Genomic DNA, 21,905 nt, shown 5'->3' on the forward strand with positions numbered 1-21,905 from the left:
CAAAGGTGCTTAATCCTCCTAGTACCACCAGAATGACCCCACATCAAGGAGTAACCCCTTTGCACTGTCAGGTTGTTGCCTAAAACTAGATTGACAGAAGATGTCCCTCTTGCAACAGATCTTCATCCTGAGACCACAGATATGTTGTAGCTCATTTACATGTGGTGGCTTTAAAAGGGGAAACTCAATCTTTATTTCATAGTCACAGTATCTGCTTAGCATTTCTGCTCTGTAGTTCAACTTTGTCTACTATTTTTTTAACTATTTTTATTTATTTTTATTGTCATCAATGTCTGAAGAAGTTACTTATGCGGATTTGAAATTCCAGGACTCCAATAAGCGAGACAATACGGTAGCATTTGAGAAACTTGAGATAAAAGGTAAGATTTTGTTTTGAACTCTAGTTATGTTACAGGCAGTAAAGTGAAGTGTAGCTGGTTATGTCTATGGTAGAAGTGTTGCATCCTAAGAAATGCTGAGCGGAAAATGGTTCTGCTGTGTGTGTGTGTGTGTGTGTGTGTGTGTGTGTGTGTGTGTGTGTGTGTGTGTGTGTTGGGTTTTATTGCTTGGGGACTGCTCTCATCTCTGTATTCTGGGCTCACTCCCAGAGGTATGCAAGAGACCCTTCAATATTCGGGGTTGAGCACAGGCCTCCTGGATGCAAAGCTAGCCCATTGAGCTTTAGCTCTGACCCTGGAATTTCCATTTTTAATAAAGCTTCTTATTTTTCCAAAACTTGTGTTCACACAAAAAGTTCATACCATTTTTTAAGGCACTTATCAAAGTCTTGAATATTCAATCTTTTCAAATTTTTTTTTAATATTACACTCAACATAATCAGGATACGACAGTATTTCTTATGATTATATTGTATGTTTTTACCATAAAATGATGTCATGAAACAAAAAGGTATTTGTTATTTAGGAAAGTCATGTTTTATAAACTCTTTTCTAATAGAAGAGTACTGAATGTGTGTATGAGACAGAGACAGAAAGACCAAATAAAGGAGACAGAACTTTAGATACTCTATTTTTATTTTATAATATCTTAAGCATATATTATCTTAAATATTCTTATGGTGATCTTAACCCAGTGTACTAAAATACAGACAAGTTAAAATGAGTAAGAGGATATATCAAAGAGTAAAGAAAAAAATAGATAAATACTCACAGATGTAACACCCATGGATTCTCAGTCCACAAATTTTATTTTTGCCAACTACCCATGTATCATATTATGACCATGTAAATCATGCAGGATTTTCATAATTCTGAATTTATAATATAAAGTTCATAATACCTGAGATTTTCTTTAATAAGGAAGTGACTATTTTGTACTTTGCTGCTCACCAAAAAGGAAGCCTTCAACTAAAATGTGTTCCTAAAACACACAAAATATTATAATAAGAAACTGAGCGGCTGGAGCAAAGGCATAGTGGGTAGGGCGTTTGCTTTGCTTGTTTGATTTCCGCATTCCTATATGGTTCCCCGAGCATCCCCAGGAGTAATTCCTGAGTGCAGAGCAAGGAGTAACCTCTGTGCATTACCAGTGTGACCCAAGAAGCCAGAAAAGGAAAAAAAAGAAAAGAAAATGATTTATATTTGCCTTTACTGAGACCTGGCTAAGGGAGGACACGTAGGGACATCACAAAGACGTAGGCTACCATTTATGCTCCAGGGGAACAGTGTCAGGATTTCTGGGGAAAATATAAGTAACAAATTATTTTTGTCACCCTAATTATTTGCCTAAAGAATACTCAGGTTGGCCTCTCTCTGAATGGCCAGTGACTTAGTTTCCCCCAATTTACACAGACCAGCTATGTTGTATCTAGATTTGCTGGTTTTTCTCTCTTTCCTTTTTTGGGAATTTTTCTGCTTTTATTGAGTCATCATTGATTAAGGAAATTATGGAATTTCAGGGGTTAAACATCTCACACTTAAAAAATTTTTTTGCTTTTGGGGTCATATGTGGTGATTCTCAGGGGTTACTCCTGGCTCTGAGCTTAGGAATTACCCATGCAGGTGCTCAGGGGACTATATGGGATGCTGGGAATTGAACTCAGGTTGGCTGCATACAAGGCAAATGCCCTACCTGCTGTGCTATCGCTCCAGCCCCAACTCATACTCCTTTTGAAACTCCATTTTTCCACTTTTTTCATATCTAGTTTTACCTGTATAGATTTATCTTATTTAGATTTTGTATAATTTTATTAAATCTAGTCATAAAAACTAAATTCTGTTCAGTGAAAAAAAAAATTCCACTTTTCCTTCTCAGGTATTTGAATTATCTTAGCAGTGAACAGCAGCTGGCACAGTAAATCGCTTATAATTTGTTCTGTTCTCGTTTTATTCTTAAAAAAAGAAAAATGTCCCAGGGCCAGAATGAGAGTACAGTGGGTAGAGCATTTGCTTTGCACCAATGTGACTCTAATCCCATTGACCGCATCCACAGTCCTCGACTACCACCAGGAGTAACCCCTGATCATTACCTAATGTGGCCCCCAAACAACAACAATGACAAATTTATCATTCGATGTCTAGAAACAGGGACATGTTAGTTGGAACATGTGACTAGAAACATGGAAAGAAAATGAATATAAAATGAATGAATGAATGAATGAATGGAAATGCAATAACCCAAATGAAGCTCTATTTGAGCTCTGTTACAATCTCTTTCTTTTCTTCCATAGCTTGCCCTGCTCCTTCCCGTGTATGGCACCTCAGAGTTTTGACTTTTCTTTGTCTTCTGCTGCTGATTGGCCTGGGAGTCTTAGGAGGAATGTGTATGTATTAGCCATGTTTTTTTTTTTTGTTTTTGTTTTTGTTTTTTTTTTAATTTATTTATTTTTAATTAGAGAATCACCGTGAGGGTACAGTTACAGATTTATACACTTTTGTGCTTATATTTCCCTCATACAAAGTTCAGGAACCCATCCCTTCACCAGTGCCCATTCTCCACCACCCGTAAACCCAGTGTCCCTCCCACCCTCCCCAATCCCATCTCCCCCCCACCCCACCCTGCCACTGTGGCAAGGCATTCCCTTCTGTTTTCTCTCTCTAATTAGCTGTTGTGGTTTGCAATAAAGGTGTTGAGTGGCCGCTGTGCTCAGTCTCTAGCCCTCATTCAGCCCGCAACTCTCTTCCCCCACATGGCCTTCAACTACAATGTAGTTGGTGATCGCTTCTCTGAGTTGACCTTTCCCCGGAACATGAGGCCAGCCTCGAAGCCATGGAGTCAACCTCCTGGTACTTATTTCTACAGTTCTTGGGTGTTAGTCTCCCACTCTGTTATTCTATATACCATAGATGAGTGCAATCTTTCTATGTCTGTCTCTCTCTTTCTGACTCATTTCACTCAGCATGAAACTTTTCATGCCCATCCACTTAACTACAAAATTCTTGACCTCCTTTTTTCTAACAGCTGCATAGTATTCCATTGTATAGATGTACAAAAGTTTCCTCAACCAGTCATCCGTTCTGGGGCATTCGGGTTTTTTCCAGATTCTGGCTATTGTAAACAGTGCTGCGATGAACATACATGTGCAGATGTTGTTTCGATTGTACTTTTTTGCCTCTCTGGGATATATTCCCAGCAGTGGTATTGCTGGGTCAAATGGGAATTCAATATCTAATTTTTTGAGAGTCGTCCAAATTGTTTTCCAGAAGGGCTGAACCAGTCGTTAGCCATGTTTTTAATGAAAGGGAAAACCACTAGAATTGCAACACTTTCACGGCAGTTTTACTTTTTAAATTAAGTATTTGGGGGCTAAAAAAACACCAGTGAAGGAGCAGTTGCCTTGAATTGACTGACCTCAATTCAATCCCAGAGACCACGTATGGGTCCCCTGAAACTTTCCAGGAGTGATCTCTGATCACAAAGCCATGAGGAAACCCTGAGTACTGCTAGGTGTTTCTGCACCTTTCCAAAATTAAATTATTTAGAATTACTGTTATGTACTATCAAAAAAGATAATAATATCCTATTTAGTCTTTTTTCCCCCATTAAAGCGAATAAAGTGACTGATTTCATAGACCTTTAAAGTTCTTAGCACCCCTCTGCCTAAGGAAGGTTATGGTTATTTCAAATAATCAAAATGTTTTTCATCTTCTCCCTTGGTTGATATGGAGTTTATGTAACATTCAAGCAACATGTGGAAGAAGTAAATAAACTGCAAAAAGTCAAAGATGAACTTCAAAGAAACGTTTCCCTACAAATGATGAATAACATGAGTAATACTATGGTGATCAGGAAACTCTCCAGAGATCTGCAGGAAATGGCCAGAAAATTATGCCGTGAACTATATAAAAAAGATCAAGGTGATTCTTTATTCCACTACGAGATATTTACTAGACAATGAATTTAAACCAGTGGTCATTGCTCTGCAACAGTACCTAATGATGTTTCTCCTAGAAGCCGTAACTCGGAGAGGGGCATTTTATGCAGACAGAGGACTCATAAATATTTCTGTGTAGTTAGTAGAAAAACAGAAAAGATAATTATAACTCTGCACTCCCAAATGTCTTTCATTGATAGCCACTTATTAAAATCTTATGAAACATTTGGCTTTTCCTATTTCACCTTTACTATGATTATTTGGGAACTGATATCAGTTGAAGACAGAAAAGAATTATCTTTATAGGTGACCTCATTCTAAAATTTTAGTCTATCTGTTCCATGTGTGATGAGTATTGTAGCACTGTCGTCCCGTTGTTCATTGGTTTGCTTGAGTGAGCATCAGTAACATCTCCATTGTGAGACTTGTTGTGACTGTTTTTGGCATATCGAATATGCCACGGGTAGCTTGCCAGGCTCTGCTGTGCGGGCGGGATACTCTCGGTAGCTTGCCAGGCCCTCTGAGAGGGGCAGAGGAATCAGCTACATGCAAGGCAAACACCCTACCCTCTTTGCTATGGCTCCAGCCCGGGTTTAGTTATTACTGTGAAAAACCAAAAAATTAGATCTTACCCTTGGTATTGGTCTTTGAGGCTGTTAGAGAGTGTTTTTAACAGTTTCTATAAATATTAAAACTAAAACGTATTATGTGCTTTTGACAAGACTTGCACAACTAATCAGAAGTTAGAAGTGCTCAAATTGGAGAAGGTAAAATTGATGCAGTTTAGGCGTTGATTACCACCACTTAATATTTCTTGTAATTAGTTGTTTGGGGTTTTGTTTTTTGATTTACAAATTAGGAATATAAAAAATTACAGATGGAATAAAGGAAATTAAGCATTATTCAGGGATCCTGAGTAGGAAAACACACTAGGAAACAGTTTAGTTTTGGAACTGTGTTGCTTTGATTGTTGTGGATACAGTATAGTATTATGTAAGAGCCCTAAATAGAAGATTCATATGCTTTATATTTGATGCATACAGAAGAAAAACAAGTGAATTTGCTTAAGTTAGCACAGAGGGTAATGGTAGTGATAGGATAAAGTATATCAATATGAATCGAAGAAAAACTGCGTCTTTCTTTCAGAGCACAAATGTCAACCTTGCCCAAAAAGATGGAGTTGGATTGATGACAAGTGTTACCTTTTCAATGTGGACACTTCTGAAACATGGCAAGATAGTAAAAAGAAATGCTGGAATCAGAATGCGACCCTGTTGACTATTAGCAGCAAACGTGTATTGGTAAGATTCCCGTGGCTTGCTTCCTGTGAGGAAGGAGGGTGCCTTTCCCAACAGATGGAGAGCAGGCAGGCTTTGAAGATCTGTATTAATCCAGACGTGGTCCTAACTGTTCTTAGTTGGGTCCTAAGGTGACTAAGATAGGGTAGAATAATGCTAATCATACAAAACCATTGCTTAGAACTTTAGCATCAGAGGGTCAGGGCAGATCGGTAGACATGAACCTCTAGAATCTTCGGGTCCGTGAGTATTTCCAATCCGGAATCAAAGGATCAACTCTCAAAAGAGTTTTAAGTATTTATATAAAAATAAATCTGGAGGGGGTCAGAGCAATAGCACAGTGGGTAGGACATTTGACTACACATGACCGATCTGAGTTTGATCCTTAGCACCCATACAGTGCTCCAGACTCCATCACGTGTGATCCCGGAGCACAAAGTCAGGAGGAAAGCCCTGAGCACTGCCACCTGTGACCCCAATTTTTTTTCAAAAAATTGAAAAATCTGAAAATTATTCCTGAGGATTATGTAAAATTGACATAGGATAACGTTTTTTTTAAATGTTGTGACATTGCATTTTCCTTCACTAAAAGAAAAAAGCAATGTATTTTAGAATAAAAGGTTAGTTTGCCACCATGGAGACTCTAAATCCCAGGAGAAGTGAGTTCCCTGGAAAAAAATATTTACATTATTGGAGCGACAGCACAGCGAATAGGGCATTCTCCTTTCACACGGCTGACTGGGGTTCGATTCCTCCCCCAGTCTCGGAGAGCCCGGCAAGCTACCAAGAGTATCCTGCCCAAACTGCAGAGCCTGGCAAACTACCAGTGGCGTATTTGATATGCCAAAAACAGTAACAAGTCTCACAATGGAAACCTTACTGGTGCCCATTCAAGAAAATAGATGAACAATGGGATGACAGTGCTACAGTGCTACAGTTGTAGGATCACATCCAGCTAATTCTCAGGGCTTTGTCATGATTCTATGCTCAGGGATCACTCCTGACAGAGCTTGGGGTACCATATCTGTAGGGTGGTGGGGATTAAACCTAGGTTTGCCACATGGAAAGCAAAGACCTTACCCTCTGTACTCTCTCCAGATCCTATTCAATCAATCTCATCTGAATTTGCTCTATTTTTCTCTTACTCTTTTTGTTTCTAGTAACTTGTGTTTTTAGTGATTAACCACCTCCTCTGCTCCTCTGCAGGAATTTCTAAAATCACAGAAAAAAATAAATGAAGTTTGGCTGAATTTATTACTCCCAGAACATAGAGCTTCCAGCTACCCCAAACGTTTAGATTCAATTACTTCCTCTGACTGGTAAGTTTCAATTCTTGTTGAATTTAAAATTTTTGTTTGGATAAAATCTATTCATCATAAGAATTTTAGATTACAATTAAAATCAGCTTATATTAAAATTTCACCCTTAATAAGTTACTCCAGGCTTCTATGTAATGTGTTTAATAGTGCAAAAGGTTCTTACCAAGGTATTCTCATCTTGGTAAATTATTGACCAACTATATGCTAACTGATTAAAGAACACTGAGATCTTTCATATACTTAAAATAGTAATAAGCTCTGAGACTCAAAGAAAAATGTAAGATTGATTTTTCTCTTGGTTACTTAACTATGCATCATATGCATAGATTAAATTCTACAGATTAAAACACTCGATAGGTGAAAAAAAACACAGTACGATAAATGCTTTCTTAAGAATACAACGAATAAGTAAACAAATTCTCGATCTAAAATTTGTTATTAGCAATATTTGAAATGGTAAGTTTTAAATTAAAAATGTAAACTATAAAGCATTTCCAGGAAAGATAATAGAGTAGAAATGTGGTATACTGCATATGTGTTACATATAAAATATTTGTTGCTTAATGTATTGAAGAAGTATAGTTAAAATATACCACCGCAAATTGATTTGTGTGTGTTCTATTTATAATGGGAATTACAAAATATACTTTGTATTTATATGGAAAAAGCAGTGTTTACATCAAGGGACAATAAAATTTCATTCTTACATTATATTTATTATGTTCTATTTCATTTGTATGTTATACTCCCTTAAATTTGGGAATACCAAAATTAGAATGAAAAAAGAAACCTGAGACTCTACCTGTTGAATAGTAATGTAAGCCTGTAACTCATTACACCTTTGTTCAATTGTGAATGTGTCTGGAAGAGATGCTAAGCAGGAATGGGCTCATGACAATGAAGTAGGCTACCATCTCTTTGACTCAGAAACCTTGATATTTCCATTTATTCACTACTAGAAAATAAATGCTTTGATCATTTTCTTTTGTTTTATTTGCTTTTCACCTTCAAATAGGAATAGCAGATATTAGTAAGTGACCTAGAAAGACTAAGAACACTATCTTTGGTAGTGTGCAATGATACACGGCAATAGTGCGAATATGATATTTTGAAGAGCTAATTTGAAATGAAGGAGTGATGTTGGCATGCACAGAATTTTGTTTAGAAAATGTAGAATTTCCAAGTTTTCAGTTGTAAGTAGCTTGAAAGTAAAATCATTTACAGTGGGATAGAATATACAATAGATATTTGAAAGTATTAAAATATCACTTTGAAATTCAAAGTACATACAAAGCCCTACATTTGTATATAATATACACTAGTATATATTTTATATGTAACTTTATATTACTGATATAATTAATTTCGTTCTATTCTTATTTTTATTTAGTGCATATTTATATAAAAGGAATGTGATCAATGATTTATTTTTTCATAACCAATAGAAAATATCACATGTTAAAATTAATTCATGAACCTAATTACTGATTTATAACTTTATTTGTCAAAAAAATGATACTATATTCTTTTCTAGAATATATATAAAGATTCAGTCTACCATTTGTTTTCATTGTATGGTTCCCTGATGAATAATTTTGTGTTAGGCACTAGTTGTTATTCAATACACCAAAGCAATATCTTTGAAAAATGACTAAAATTACTAGAAGGAAATGTCACTTGTATGTGATGTTGAGATTTAGATTTTGTGTGCTAAGTTAATTCCTGCTTTTGCTAAATATAAGAAATATTTTTGAAGGATAGTGCAAAAGATTTACTAGAAGGACTAGTTAGATTATAAAATCTAATGAAATTTTATTAATCTGAATTATGTTGCTTATTGGGGGAGCAAGTGCTAATATCTGCAAATAATGAAAACAAATATTATAAAACCTAATGAAATTTTATTAATCTGAATTATATTGCTTATTAGGGGAGCAAGTGCTAATATCTGCAAATAATGAAAACAAATATTAAAACAAAGTAGAAAATGCATAGAGAACTTGCATATTTATCAAAAAAAAAAACAGAAAAATTGAGAACTTGAAAATTCTTTTTTTTTTTTTTTTGCTTTTTGGGTCACACCCAGCGATGCACAGGGTTTACTCCTGGATTTGTATTCAGAAATTACTCCTGGTGGTGCTTGGGAAACCATATGGGATGCTGAAAATCAAACCCTGGCTGGCTGCTTGCAAGGCAAACACCCTACCCCTGTACTATCACTCCAGCCCGAACTTAGACTTTCTTGCTATTATGAATAATTAAATTTAATTTTATATAATATTTACAAGCAGTGATGTCTTCAAAAGTAATATTTTTGTGAATGTTTCAGATCTTTGGGAAACTATAATTTTTTAATTTCCTTTTCAGGTTTATCAACAATGCTGATACCTTAAATGAAAAAATATATTGTGGGTCTTCAGATGGCAATTACCTTTATTTTGGGGGCTGCAGATATAAACACCATTTTATATGTGAGAAGATGGCTAGCCCAGTTAAGATTGAAAAAGTACTAATGAATAAAGTACCAGACAGATGATGACAGAGCAATTATTTGGTCTTATCATCCTCCTGCAATTAAAAGCAACACAGGGGCATATATATTCTGGGTCACGAAAGTGTAATAAAAATGCTTAGACACCAAGTTTCTGCCTTCCTTGTAATAATTTACATTTTCAAACTTTCTTCTTTGCTCTAAGCTACTGGGCAAAAGATACTAAACCCAGCTTATCATTTAAGCAGAGACCCGATACTGTTGAGCATAATTAAAAGGATAGTTATACTTGGGTGAAAAGAGACACAAAAAGGAAGCTAACACCCCCTCCTTTCCCCAAAATCAAAAAAGCAAATATCAACCTTATTAGAATCAGAGAAACTTAAATTTAAGATATATAGAAAGGATGAACAATTGAAGGTGATTCTAGTAATGCAGGCTGATTTGTATTTGGAGGGAAGGAAGAAAATATATTATTATCTCAACAGGCATAAAACAGCATTTGATAAAATTCAATACTCAGTCAAGATAAAATGTCTCAGAAAATAGAATAAATCCCTATCTGATAAACAATTTTAACATCAAAAGAGAAAAGCAAAGCAACTTGCCACAACAGCAATAACAAATACCAACCCTAACATCAGATTTCTGGCAAACGAGTAAATGTTTTCCTTTGGGCTCTGAAAAAAGATAAAAATGGTCTTGAGCCCAGAGAGATAGTATAGGGTTGAAGGCACTTGCCTTGCATTTGAACAACACTATAGCATCACCTAGCCTAGAAAGTAGATCCTGAGGACTATCAGATATGACCCAGCCCTTCCCACCAAACGAATGATCTTTATAAATTATTTTATTCAACAATAATAACGATACTAAAATGTAGAGTCATGACTTATTTTGTCAGGAACAGATGCATGTTCTCGGTATAAAATTCCTTGTCCTGCGCATAGCACCTCAACTAAAATTAGAATTTGTGGGTTTAAGTATTGATATGTGATATCAACTTAGCATAGGACTTTTCAACTTTATTATTGAAACATGATGTTTGATCAAGGGACACTTTCTAGCATAGAGGTTATGGGAATGGACAATTGACCATGGAATCCACTGATTGTATCACAAACTGAAGCAACATAAAGCTGAAGGTAAGACAGAGCAAGGGAAGGACCAACAACCTGTTGGATAGAAGAGACAGTTCTCCTGTGGGTTTAAAGAACCTGCCTCTAAAATACAAATATTTCTATTCTGGGGAAAATGTATCATTAGGCAAATCACAGCATTATAATGTGTAATTGACTCAAAATAGACTATAGTTATACAATGGGAGCAGTAGAAAAATATGTTGGAACCTAGTTAACTAACTCGGGTACATTTTTACAATCCATTGTCTACTTTAAAGCTAAAAGGTAAACTAGCTATATGCACTTTAAGATTGAATTTAATGAGCAAGGACTCAAAACCCAGGGAAATAAAACTGAAATCAGCAGCAGTGTTCAGAGAAAAGAAGCTGAACTGAGGAGGCCTGGAGCGATAGTACAGTGGGTAAGGGCATTTGCCTTGCACATGGTTGACACAGTCTTGATCCTCTGGATAAAACCTCTGCATCTCATATGTTCCCTTGCAACCCATATGGTCCCCAAGCACTGTCAGAAGAATTCCTGAGGACACTGCCAGGAAACTCCTGAGCATCGGCGGGTATGAAGGAAGGAAGGAAGGAAGGAAGGAAGGAAGGAAGGAAGGAAGGAAGGAAGGAAGGAAGGAAGGAAGGAAGGAAGGAAGGAAGGAAGGAAGGAAGGAAGGAAGGAAGGAAGGAAGGAAGGAAGGAAGGAAGGGAGGGAGGGAGGGAGGGAGGGAGGGAGGGAGGGAGGGAGGGAGGGAGGGAGGGAGGGAGGGAGGGAGGGAGGGAGGAAGGGAGAAAGGGACGGAGGGAGGAAGGGACGGAGGAAGGAAGGAAGGAAGGAAGGAAGGAAGGAAGGAAGGAAGGAAGGAAGGAAGGAAGGAAGGAAGGAAGGAAGGAAGGAAGGAAGGAAGGAAGGAAGGAAGGAAGGGAGGGAGGGAGGGAGGAAGGGAGGAAGGGAGGGAGGGAGGAGGAAAGAATTTGAAACGAAAAATAGAGGAAGAGAATGAGAACCAGTTCTCTCTGCTCAGCTGTGGCACCAAGAGTTATAATTCATTGTACATAGTTTATTTCAAGAAATGAATCATATATTCAACATTTCTCTTTCTCCAGACTGACAAAAAGTTAAACTGGAGTGGGCTCTGTGATGTACAAAGACTCTTTTGGTGATAAAGGGCTTATTCTTCCCGTTGGGAGGACTGACAATGCAGTCTTGAAGTGTGAACTCCTGCCTTGGTGAAAGAGATCTAACTTCTCACAAGTTACTTCCTCTGTTAGGAAAGTTCAACTCCTATCCTTCAATTAATTATGCAGAAGGAAAAGGCTTAGCTGCCTGGCCCTGACAGGAAAACCCCAAAGACTCTCAATTTCACAGCTCCATCTGGGACTTACTGAGACCTAATAGAGAATAAATCACAGTCTCACTTCCCCTTCTGCCCTGTCCTGCTTCCTTCTCTGTTCCACAAGTGGCAGTACCAAGAGTGCTCCTTAAAGCCTTTATAGAGCTAATCTGGATTCCAGAATCTGCTTCCTAGGAAACTTCGGAGTTGAAAAAAATCTAAGCAAATCTTAATAAAGAAGGAAACTTCCATAATCAGAAAACTGTATTTCTATAGTATCAAAATCCTGAAATTCGAACATTAATTCAAAAATAAACATAGAAATGCATAGGAGAGTCAGTGGAGGAGTACAAGGTCTTGCCTTACATGTGTCCAATCTCGGTTTGATCCATACCACCACATGGTCCACTGAGTAATCCTGAGAATAAATACTGCCAGGTGTAGCCCATTACCCCACTCAAATAATCAAATGATAAGCAAGAAAATCTTATAAAATCCAGGCACTACCAATCAATATGATTTTTCATTTTCCCTACATTTTAACTTTTTAAAAATAGAATCTTGAGTGATGCCTCCAGACCCCTGCCAGGCTAAGTCTCATCCAGGGAAACCTAGAGAGGGGTGTGTGAGTCCCATCACCCGCCCCAACAGAACGCTGGCAACCAAAAATTTCCAGAACCCAGTTGTTGCCATGCTCACGGTAGCTCTCCACAGTCTCGGGATGAGCCTCAACCATGAGAATGAATCTGCTGAAAAACTCTTTGTGACCGAAATCTCCAGGCTCTCCCGGAGTCAGGAATGGGCAAGATTCCCGCCACTCCCTTCTCTTCCAGGAGCCTGACAATCACACCCACTAACTGCCTCTGGCACCATCCAAGCTCATTAACGGTCATGTGCAAAGACTCACAAATTAATCTCAGAAGATAGCAACAAGCTGCAGAGATGCCTGCAGACCCCATACTAGGCTGAGTCTCATCTGGGACACCCCCGAGGGGAGATGTGAACCCACCACCCACCCCAGCAGAGCCCTGGCAGCCCAAAACCTCCAGACACCAATTGCTGCCAAGCTCATGGCTGATCTCCACAGGCTCCCAAAACAAAACAGCCCCTTAAAAAAAAATGCCAAGCTTTTTCTCAAGCAAATTTATACTCATACTTTTAACACTTATGATTGCAAAATGTTCCACATACTCATCACTCCCTGTATAACCTCATGTTTCAATTTATTTTCCATCCCAACGACTTGTAGCATTATTTATATTTGTGATTTTTTAAAATTACAAGTATTCATTGATTAACCGCATATGTATTCATCACATATCTTTTGAGAAATTTGAACATTAATTAAATTCTTGCCTGTATATGTGTAGATATAAGTAATTAACAGAATTCTATGACACCCAAAGGACAATATTCAAGGTTTAAATAATTTTCTTTCTGATTTTGTTTTTGGGCCATATCTAGCTGTGCTCAGGTTTTTACCCCTGGCTCTACAATCAGGAATCACTCCTGGTGCTCAGAATATCATATGTGGTACTGAGGATTGAAACAGGGTAAGTAATTACAAGGCAAATTCAGTACCTACCGCTATTACTTCAGCTTTAGAAATTTTCTTTCCTGTCATTTTTCTTTGGGTGGGAGGGACACTCAGCGGTGTTTAGGGCTTACTCCTGGATCTGTGCTCAAGGGCCACTCCTGCTGACACTCAGGGGAATATACATGGTGCCGGGATTGAACCCAGGTCAGCTGCATACAAGCCAAGTGCCTACCTGCTATACTGTCTCTCCATCACTGTAAATGAAATTTCCTTATTATCCCCCACTAATTGTCCAAAGCCATTCCAAATAAGTTTGCCACAATTGTGTGCTCTCAGTTTCTGATTATTGAATCACCTTGCTTTATTTTCATCTGTCTTTCAGATGTTTGATTCTTTCTGTTTGTTTTTTAATTTGGGTTTTGGGCCACACTCAATAATGCTAAGGAGTCGGGCTATATGAGATAACTGGGGATTGAACAGGAGTTAGCCTCATGCAAGGCATACACTGTACCTCTGTGCTTTTGCCCCAACTCTGAGACCTTTAGATTCTTTGTCAGTTGCCTGTTCTGTGGTGTGTCCCTCTCGCTCCGAGTCCTCCGCAGAGTCCCATCCTGCTAATCATTCTGGGCTAATCTTTTGCAATATTCACTCTGCGGCATTAATCACTGTTGCAGGAACTGGCCTCACTTAGACCACATATATGTCATTTTCTTTGGTTTCTGCTTTCTTTTGCTACATTGTCATCATTTTTTCCGTTGTTGCTCTTCTGGTGAGCTGGCCAGTTTGAATACAGCCGGTGATGAATGTACTTTCACTCAGGGTTTAAAAATAAATAACCACTGATTGCAAAACAATCCAAGTTGCTAACACTGATCCAGTGGATCCAGTCTGAAATATGACTTACTTCGTATGCGGAGTGAATGAGGACACAGGATGGGGCATAGCCAGATTTGGCAAGGGGGCAGTTTTGAGCAGAAGCTGGAAAAGGAGAACATACTGTGTTGAAACTTAAGAAAGGGGAAATTTAAGTAACTGAAACCTCAGGAACAAACAAGTTGCATAGAGAGTTGGGTGCTTGCCTTGCACGTCGCTGACCCGGGTTCGATTCCTCCATCCCTCTCGAAGAGCCCAGCAAGCTACCGAGAGTATCTCGCCTGCATGGTAGAGCCTGGCAAGCTACCGGTGGCGTATTAGATATGCCAAAAGCAGTAACAACAAGTCTCACAATGGAGACGTTACTGGTGCCCAATCGAGCAAATTGATGAACAGTGGGACGACAGTGCTATAGTTACTGTGACACTGTAGTCCCATTATTCCTGGATTTGCACAAGCAAGCACCAGTAATGCCTCCATTGTGAGACTTGGTACTATTTTTGGGTTATTGAATATGCCATAGGTAGCTTGCCAGGCTCTGCCGTGCAGGCGGGATACTCTGGGTAGCATGCTGGGCTCTCCGAAAGGGACAGAGGAATCAAACCCGGGTCAGCCATGTGCAAGGCAAACACCCTACCCAGTGTGCTATCGCTCTAGCCTGTGTATACATTACAAATTAATGTGTGAGACCTAGAATGTAAACTACAGAAACAAGAAACTGTTTCTGTCATTGACTGTAGTGTAGTTATGCCATTAGGGTAGACAAACAAAAGTAGTTCTTAAGTTTCTTTGTCTAATCACAAAAAGGCAGAAAGGAAAATTAGAATCTCCTGCAGAATTATTCCTATTCAAAGGTTTATTTGGCCTTGGAATGTGCTGCGTGGTTTCAGTGTGTTTTGAGAATTTGTGCACTGGCATGAGACGGGCTTTTCTCCCAGCTGTTAGTTAACACATGGCCATAACTCAGACATGCAGGTTTGCCTTTAATCTCAACCAAAGAGCGTCATTTGGTCCATTTCTCTTGGGATGATCCACCCTGTGTCAGCTTTCCTTTGCAGTCACCGTTTATAGTAGCAACACCATTGAAGTTTCAATAATGCTCCAATGTGTGTGTGTATGTGTGTGTGTGTGACCAGCGATCCAATGCCTTTACTAGGTCACTGCTTCTTGAATGTAGAATGATCATACCACAAAATCACCGACCATCTCAGTGACCTTCTTGAGGTCTTTGCTATGTGCTGTCATTTCCATCATCTTCATCGAGATTCTGCTTCCGTGAGGATCATGGATTGCCAATTCTCCTTGCCCTCCAAGAAGTTGGCCTCAGTCTCCAGAGGAACCCTCACATCACCTCTCTCGCTTGCTCCCTCAGCTCTCTGTAGCTTTGCCACAGTGTGCCAACACGTGACAACATGTACAGCCCTTGCCTGCCACTCTTGGTCCTCTGAGTCACAGCAGGCACCACAGCGCAGGCTGGCAAGTGAGTCACCGCAATGCAAGCAGTCAGGCCTCACGTGACAGGGACACCCCGCTGTGTCCTGTCTACCTCAGACTGAAACTTCCTTCCCTGTCCTCAACATTTGTGTTATTCTTATGATTTATTCGATAAAAACTTACGTTTCCTTAAAAAAAAATTCTAGAATTAATTGAACTGAAGTCCCACCTGCAATTGGGTTGTGTTAGATCAAATGATTTTGTGGGCCTTAGAAGGCTGCCACATTCGAAGATCTCCATGCCTGACTTAGGACCACTGTCTCTCCTTTCAGGGCCATAGTTTCAATCAAGGATTATATGTCAATGAAATTTGCTTATAAATGGATAGACATGGAGAGCATCATGCTAAGTGAAGTGAGTCAGAAAGAGAGGGACAGACATAGAAGGACTGCTCTCATTTGTGGAGTATAGAATAACATCACATGAGGCTGACACCCAAGGACAGTAGATACAAGGTCCAGGGGGATTGCCCCATAGCTGGAAGCCTGCTTCATGAGTGGAGGAGAGAAGGCAGATGGAATAGAAAAGGGATCACTAAGAAAATGATGGCTGGAGGAATCAGTCGGGATGGGAGATGTGTGCCGAAAGTAGATAATGGACCAAACATGATGACCTCTCGGTGTCTGTGTTGCAAGCCATAAGGCCCAAAATGTAGAGAGAGATTATGGGGAATATTGTCTGCCATGGAGGCAGGGGGAGGGTGGAAAAGGGAGGGATACACTGGGGATATTTGTGGTGGGGAATGTGCACTGATGGAGGGATGGGTGTTTGATCATTGTGAGATTGTAACCCAAACATGAAAGCTTGTAACTATCTCATGGTGATTCAATAAAATTTAAAAAAAAACAAAGAATTATATATCAGAACATGATCTTTATCTGTGTATTCATATATATATTTATATTTATGTATAAATATATAAATGTTTATTTATATTTATGTATGTGTGATATATGCACATACAGACACTTCCTCTCTCCCAATAATGTCTGAAATATCCTTTAACTTTAGTCAATTGCATTTTTATTTTAACCTGTTTGATCCAGGCACTGTACATAGAAACATAAGACTTTCTGTTAAAAAGAGAAACATAGGTGCTAGAGAGACCAAAGTCTGTGTAAGAGGCTCACCTTGTACTTGAACCACCATGATTTAATTCTTGGCACCCCATTATAGTCTTGAAGCCCCACCAGAGTGATACCTGAGTATAGAGTCAGGAGTAACCCCTTATAACAGCTGGACATGACCCAAATCACAAATGAGAGAGGGAGAGAAAGAAAGAGAGAGAGAGAGAGAGAGAAACTTAAAACATCACTAGACTTCTGTATCACTGTATCACTGTCATCCTGTTGCTCGTCGATTTACTCGAGTGGGCACCAGTAATGTCACTATTCCTCCCAGCCCTAAGATTTTAGCAGCCTCTCCTTACTCGTCTTTCCCAACAATTGGAGGCTCTTTCAGGGTCATGGTAATGAGACCTACCACTACTGTTTTTGCCCGTGTAGGAGGGATACTCTCTGTAGCTTGCCAGGCACTTCGAGAGGTATATATATACTATATATATATATACATATATATATATATTGCCTACTATCTGAACTCCATCAACTATGGTGTGGTAATTATGGAAAATGGGTAGGAAGTGTCTTATAATGTGTATAATGTGTCTGGAAAGCAGCCTGGATCACGGCGGCAGTTGGGTAGTGGAGGTCAGCTGCTGGAGCTGGGTCCCTTGGGGTGGGGAGGGTTCTCACCCGACCCCCTTTGTGGCGCCCTGAGTGAAAACAGCCTGGCGCAGAGTCCTCACTAGAATTCTGGTTTAATTAAATGAGGATTGACTTTAGCTTACTTTTCCTTTTTATTTAATACTTACCAACTCTATTTAACACTACTTAACCATTTAATCTACTAATTATTAAAATACAATGCTACAAACATTGGCATGTATGTATTTCTCTGTGTCACATCCAGTGAGTTTACCAGCCAAAGAAAGTGCCCTCCCCCCCTGCTGCAATATCCCTCCAGTCCCAATTCTTTAAAGGTTTTTATGCCCTTCTGTTTTTAAATGTGCTTTGAATTTTCTAGCATACTATAATGTCGGTTCAATTCCTCCATCCCCCTCGGAGAGTCCGGCAAGCTACTGAGAGTATCCTGCATGCACAGCAGAGCCTGGCTAGCTGCCTGTGGCTTATTCGATATGCCAAAAACAGCAACAAATCTCACAATGGAGATGTTACTGGAGCTCGCTAGAGAAAATTGATGAACAATGGGACAACAGTGCTACAGTACTACTATAATGTCAATTTTCTGGAATGAATTTTCACAGTACTCCTCCTAAATGCAGACTTTGTAGTTTTTTTCAGAAAAAATTTAGAATTTGTCAGTCACCTGAGTAATGCCCCATTCTTTGAGAAATTACTAAACTATTCCTGGGTAATAGCAATAATTAACATTTGCCAGATTGAAAAGCGATATTTTTTTAAATAACCATCTTATTTTATTGTAATATAAATAGTGAATGATTAGAGAATATTGATGAGAGGAGTAAGATTGGTGTCTTATTTCATAACAAAAAATAAATATGAGTGTAATGACTAGTAGCTATTTTAAGTACATATACAAGTAAATTTTTAAACTTCAAAAACTATAAAATTATGAAAATTATAAAATAAGTTTTAAATTAATCTAGATGAATCAAGGAAAATGTGTTTATGCAATACATACATATTTCATCAAGTGAACCTAAAACTGCAACATCTAAAAGTTTGAACCATTAAGTAAAATGTGTTTGGAGAGAATGTTTAATTTTTTTTAATTTTTATTTTATTGAATTACCATGACAAAAGTTACAAAGATTTCAGGTTTAAGTCTCAGTCATATAATGATCAAACGCCTATCCCCTCAGTGCACATGTTCCCCCACCAAGAACTCCAATATACCCCCCTCCCACACACCCCCCACCTGAGTGGCTAATGATCTTCACTTTATTCTCTCTATACTTTGAATACATTCAATATTTGAACAGAAAACTACTATTATTTGGAATTTTCCCCCAATAATAAAGCCTGCTGAAAAGGCATCATTTGATAATTTGTTTTCCATTGCTGAGAATGAAGACTATATGAGCTCATGCCGCGGTTGTTGTGGTCACATGGTTTTGGATTTCTGTTATTTTAGCTCAGTTCACAGACTAGATGCATTTCTATAAGAAGCCGCTTGGTGCCAAAATGGGTTAGTAGAACCTCCCGGATCATATTCTTTAAGGAGCAGAGGGGCCGTGTCGTGCGAGGCTGCTCTGGATCTCATCTGGGCAGAAAGCGTACCGGTAACACCCCCATCCCATGATCTCTTGCGCGCCACCGAGAATGTTTAATTTGAAGACTGGTTTCATAGAAAATAATTCAATGCTAAAAAAATGGAAAAGTCAAGATGTTCAGATTTTAGATATAAGCTTAATAAGTGTTACAATAACCATGATTCTGGAGATGTAGCTGATACAGCAGCAGGGCACTTGGCCAACACAGGATTTGATCTCTCACCTCATAATGTCCCCTAAGCCTAAGTAGTAGTGACTCCTCAGAATGGAACCAGGAATAAGACCTGTGTACTTTCGGGTGCTGTCGAAAAATCAAAATACAATTCCCCCACAAAAAATACCATAATCAAAAGAAAGAACAAACATCTACCAGAACATTGTCTACATAAAATTTGAGCAATAAATTTGAAAATATCAAATAAATAGATTTTTTTCTTATAACATATATTGCTGTGGGTTCCAATGTGGAGTTCTTCAGGTGACCTTCTAGGTCCTATCTTGGTGTTAAAATCACCGACAATGACCTTGTAGAAGGTGTGTTCTTCTTTATAGAACTTCTCCAGCTCCATGTAGAACTTCTCAATTTCTTCCTTGTCTTAGTTGGATGTTGGTGCGTAGATGACGAAGACAGAAACTGTTGGCAATAAGCCACATCTTTTTAAACATAAGCATCCGATTTTTGTTGTTAGGCATTCGAATGAATCAATGCTCATGGCCAAGTTTGTGTTGACAAAGACACTGACACCACCAACGCCTCTACTGTTGCATGTTCTGAGGACAGTTCTCCTATGTCGAAAACCAGTGTGACATGTTCGATGCCTTCTCATCTTGGTCAATCCAATGATGTTGTACTTGATCTTCCATGCTTACACCATCAGGTCCTCAGTGGATACTTCCGCCATGGGTAGCTTGCTAGGCTCTGCCATGCAGGCAGGATACTCTCGATAGCTTGCCAGGCTCTTGAGAAGAATGAAGGCTTTTAGGGCGGTCTCCAATAGTCATTATAAATGTTCCGATGGTTCACACCATATTTGAACCCCATCAAATATGGTGAGGTAATGATGGAAAATAGGTAGGAAGTGTTTATGATGTGTCTGGAAAGCGGCCTGGAGCATGGTGACAGTTGGGTAGTGGAGGTCGGCTGATGGGAATTTATCTGGTGCCGGCAAGGTGGGTCTTATGGGTGTGATCCCTGGGTCCCCGGAGGTTGGTGGAAGCAGGCAGAGGATCTCTGTTTCCGGGTCCCATTGAGCCTAGAGTCAAAGGTCACAAAGTTCCATATTTCCTGGTTCTTTGGGACTTCACTCATGCGTGAGGCTCAGCCAAGTGTCCACAAAGTGGCCCAGAGCTTGGCGGCAGTCTGAGTTCATTATATTGACCAAGACCATCCATGATAACTCGCAGTTCATGAAAACTGAATCTAAACGCTGGACATGGGATTCTCCTGGTGGACAGTTCCACAACAAAATTGACCATATCATATACAATTGACATTTTTGCCTGACCAATGTTGCTATTGTCCCAAAATTCCAAACGAGATCAGACCTCCATCGCTTTCACGCGAAATTCTACTTCATGGAGCAGGGAGAAAGGGCTGCAAAGTTTAAGAAGAGAACTCCTAAAACGGCCACCAACTGGGAGCTCTTTGGCACTATTGCAGCAACATGGGAAGATGCCATCGTTGACAACATCAACAAGGAATACAATCAACTGATTCAGCACCTCATGATTGTGCGAGGAATGCAGAGAGAGAAAGTCACAAAAAGACCCCTGTCTTCAAAAACTCTCAAGCTCATTTGCCAACGTGGACTGGAGCAAGCCTCAGGCAATCACAAGGTAACGTCCGAGCTTGCAAAGCTGTGCAGAGAAGCAATAAAGGAAGACTTCAAATTGAGAAGAGCGGCAGTGTTGGCCAATGCAGCAGAAGTCAGGAGAAGTATTCACAACGCCCACCTGTCCTTTATCAATTATAAGACCAAGATGACTGCCTTCCGACGTCCTGATGGATCTATCACATCTTCCAGAAGGGCAATGGAAAAGGTTATCCACAACTTCTACTCAGATCTCTTTGATAGCCACGTCCAACTGCCCACATAGCAAATCCTCAGGATGAATTTTTCGTTCCCAGCGTTTTCCCTCCCGAAATCCGACACACCATTTTGTCAGTAAAGAAGCATACAGCACTTGATCCAGACAAAGTCAGACCCAAACACCTGAAGAATCCGCCGCCAGAACTCGTCAATACACTGGCTTGGCTCTTCACACACCTGTCTGAATGCAAGGTTCCATCCCAATGAACAACCAGCAGGACTGTCCTGTTGTACAAGAAGGGAGACATCCACAACATTGGCAACTATCGCCTGATCTGCCTATTGTCCATCATCTACAAGTTATTCACTTGAGTCATCCTGAATAGGATTGGCAGAACACTAGATGAAGGACAACCATGAGAGCAAGCTGGGTTCCAGAAAGGATTCAGCACGATCGACCATATCCACACAGTGACCAAGCTCATTAAGGTATGGAGAGAGTTTAAGATGCCACTCTGTCTAATGTTCATTGATTTAAAGAAGGCCTTTGACTCTGTTGAGACTGAAGCAGTCATCGAAGCCCTAGGCAAACAGGGTGTTCAAACTCAATACATCAGGATCCCCTGTGAGCTGTATTACAGATTCACCACCATGATTACACCATTCTACAAGAAAGTGATCATCAATGTAAAGAGAGGGGTTCGGCAGGATGATACCATTTCACTGAAACTCTTCAGTGTCACCCTCAGGAATGTCA

General features: G+C 39.4%; 1 protein-coding gene across 1 annotated transcript; it reads left to right on the plus strand.

Moving 5' to 3' along the window:
- Nucleotides 1-289: 289 nt before the first annotated feature.
- Nucleotides 290-9,486, plus strand: LOC101554709 (C-type lectin domain family 12 member A). Its single transcript, XM_055118448.1, has 5 exons — nt 290-380; nt 4,128-4,316; nt 5,480-5,634; nt 6,838-6,950; nt 9,318-9,486. The coding sequence occupies exons 1-5, from the start codon at nt 290-292 to the stop codon at nt 9,484-9,486; spliced, it is 717 nt and encodes a 238-aa protein (XP_054974423.1).
- Nucleotides 9,487-21,905: the final 12,419 nt, after the last annotated feature.

Source organism: Sorex araneus, chromosome 10 (assembly GCF_027595985.1).
Source record: "Sorex araneus isolate mSorAra2 chromosome 10, mSorAra2.pri, whole genome shotgun sequence".
NCBI lineage: Eukaryota > Metazoa > Chordata > Mammalia > Eulipotyphla > Soricidae > Sorex > Sorex araneus.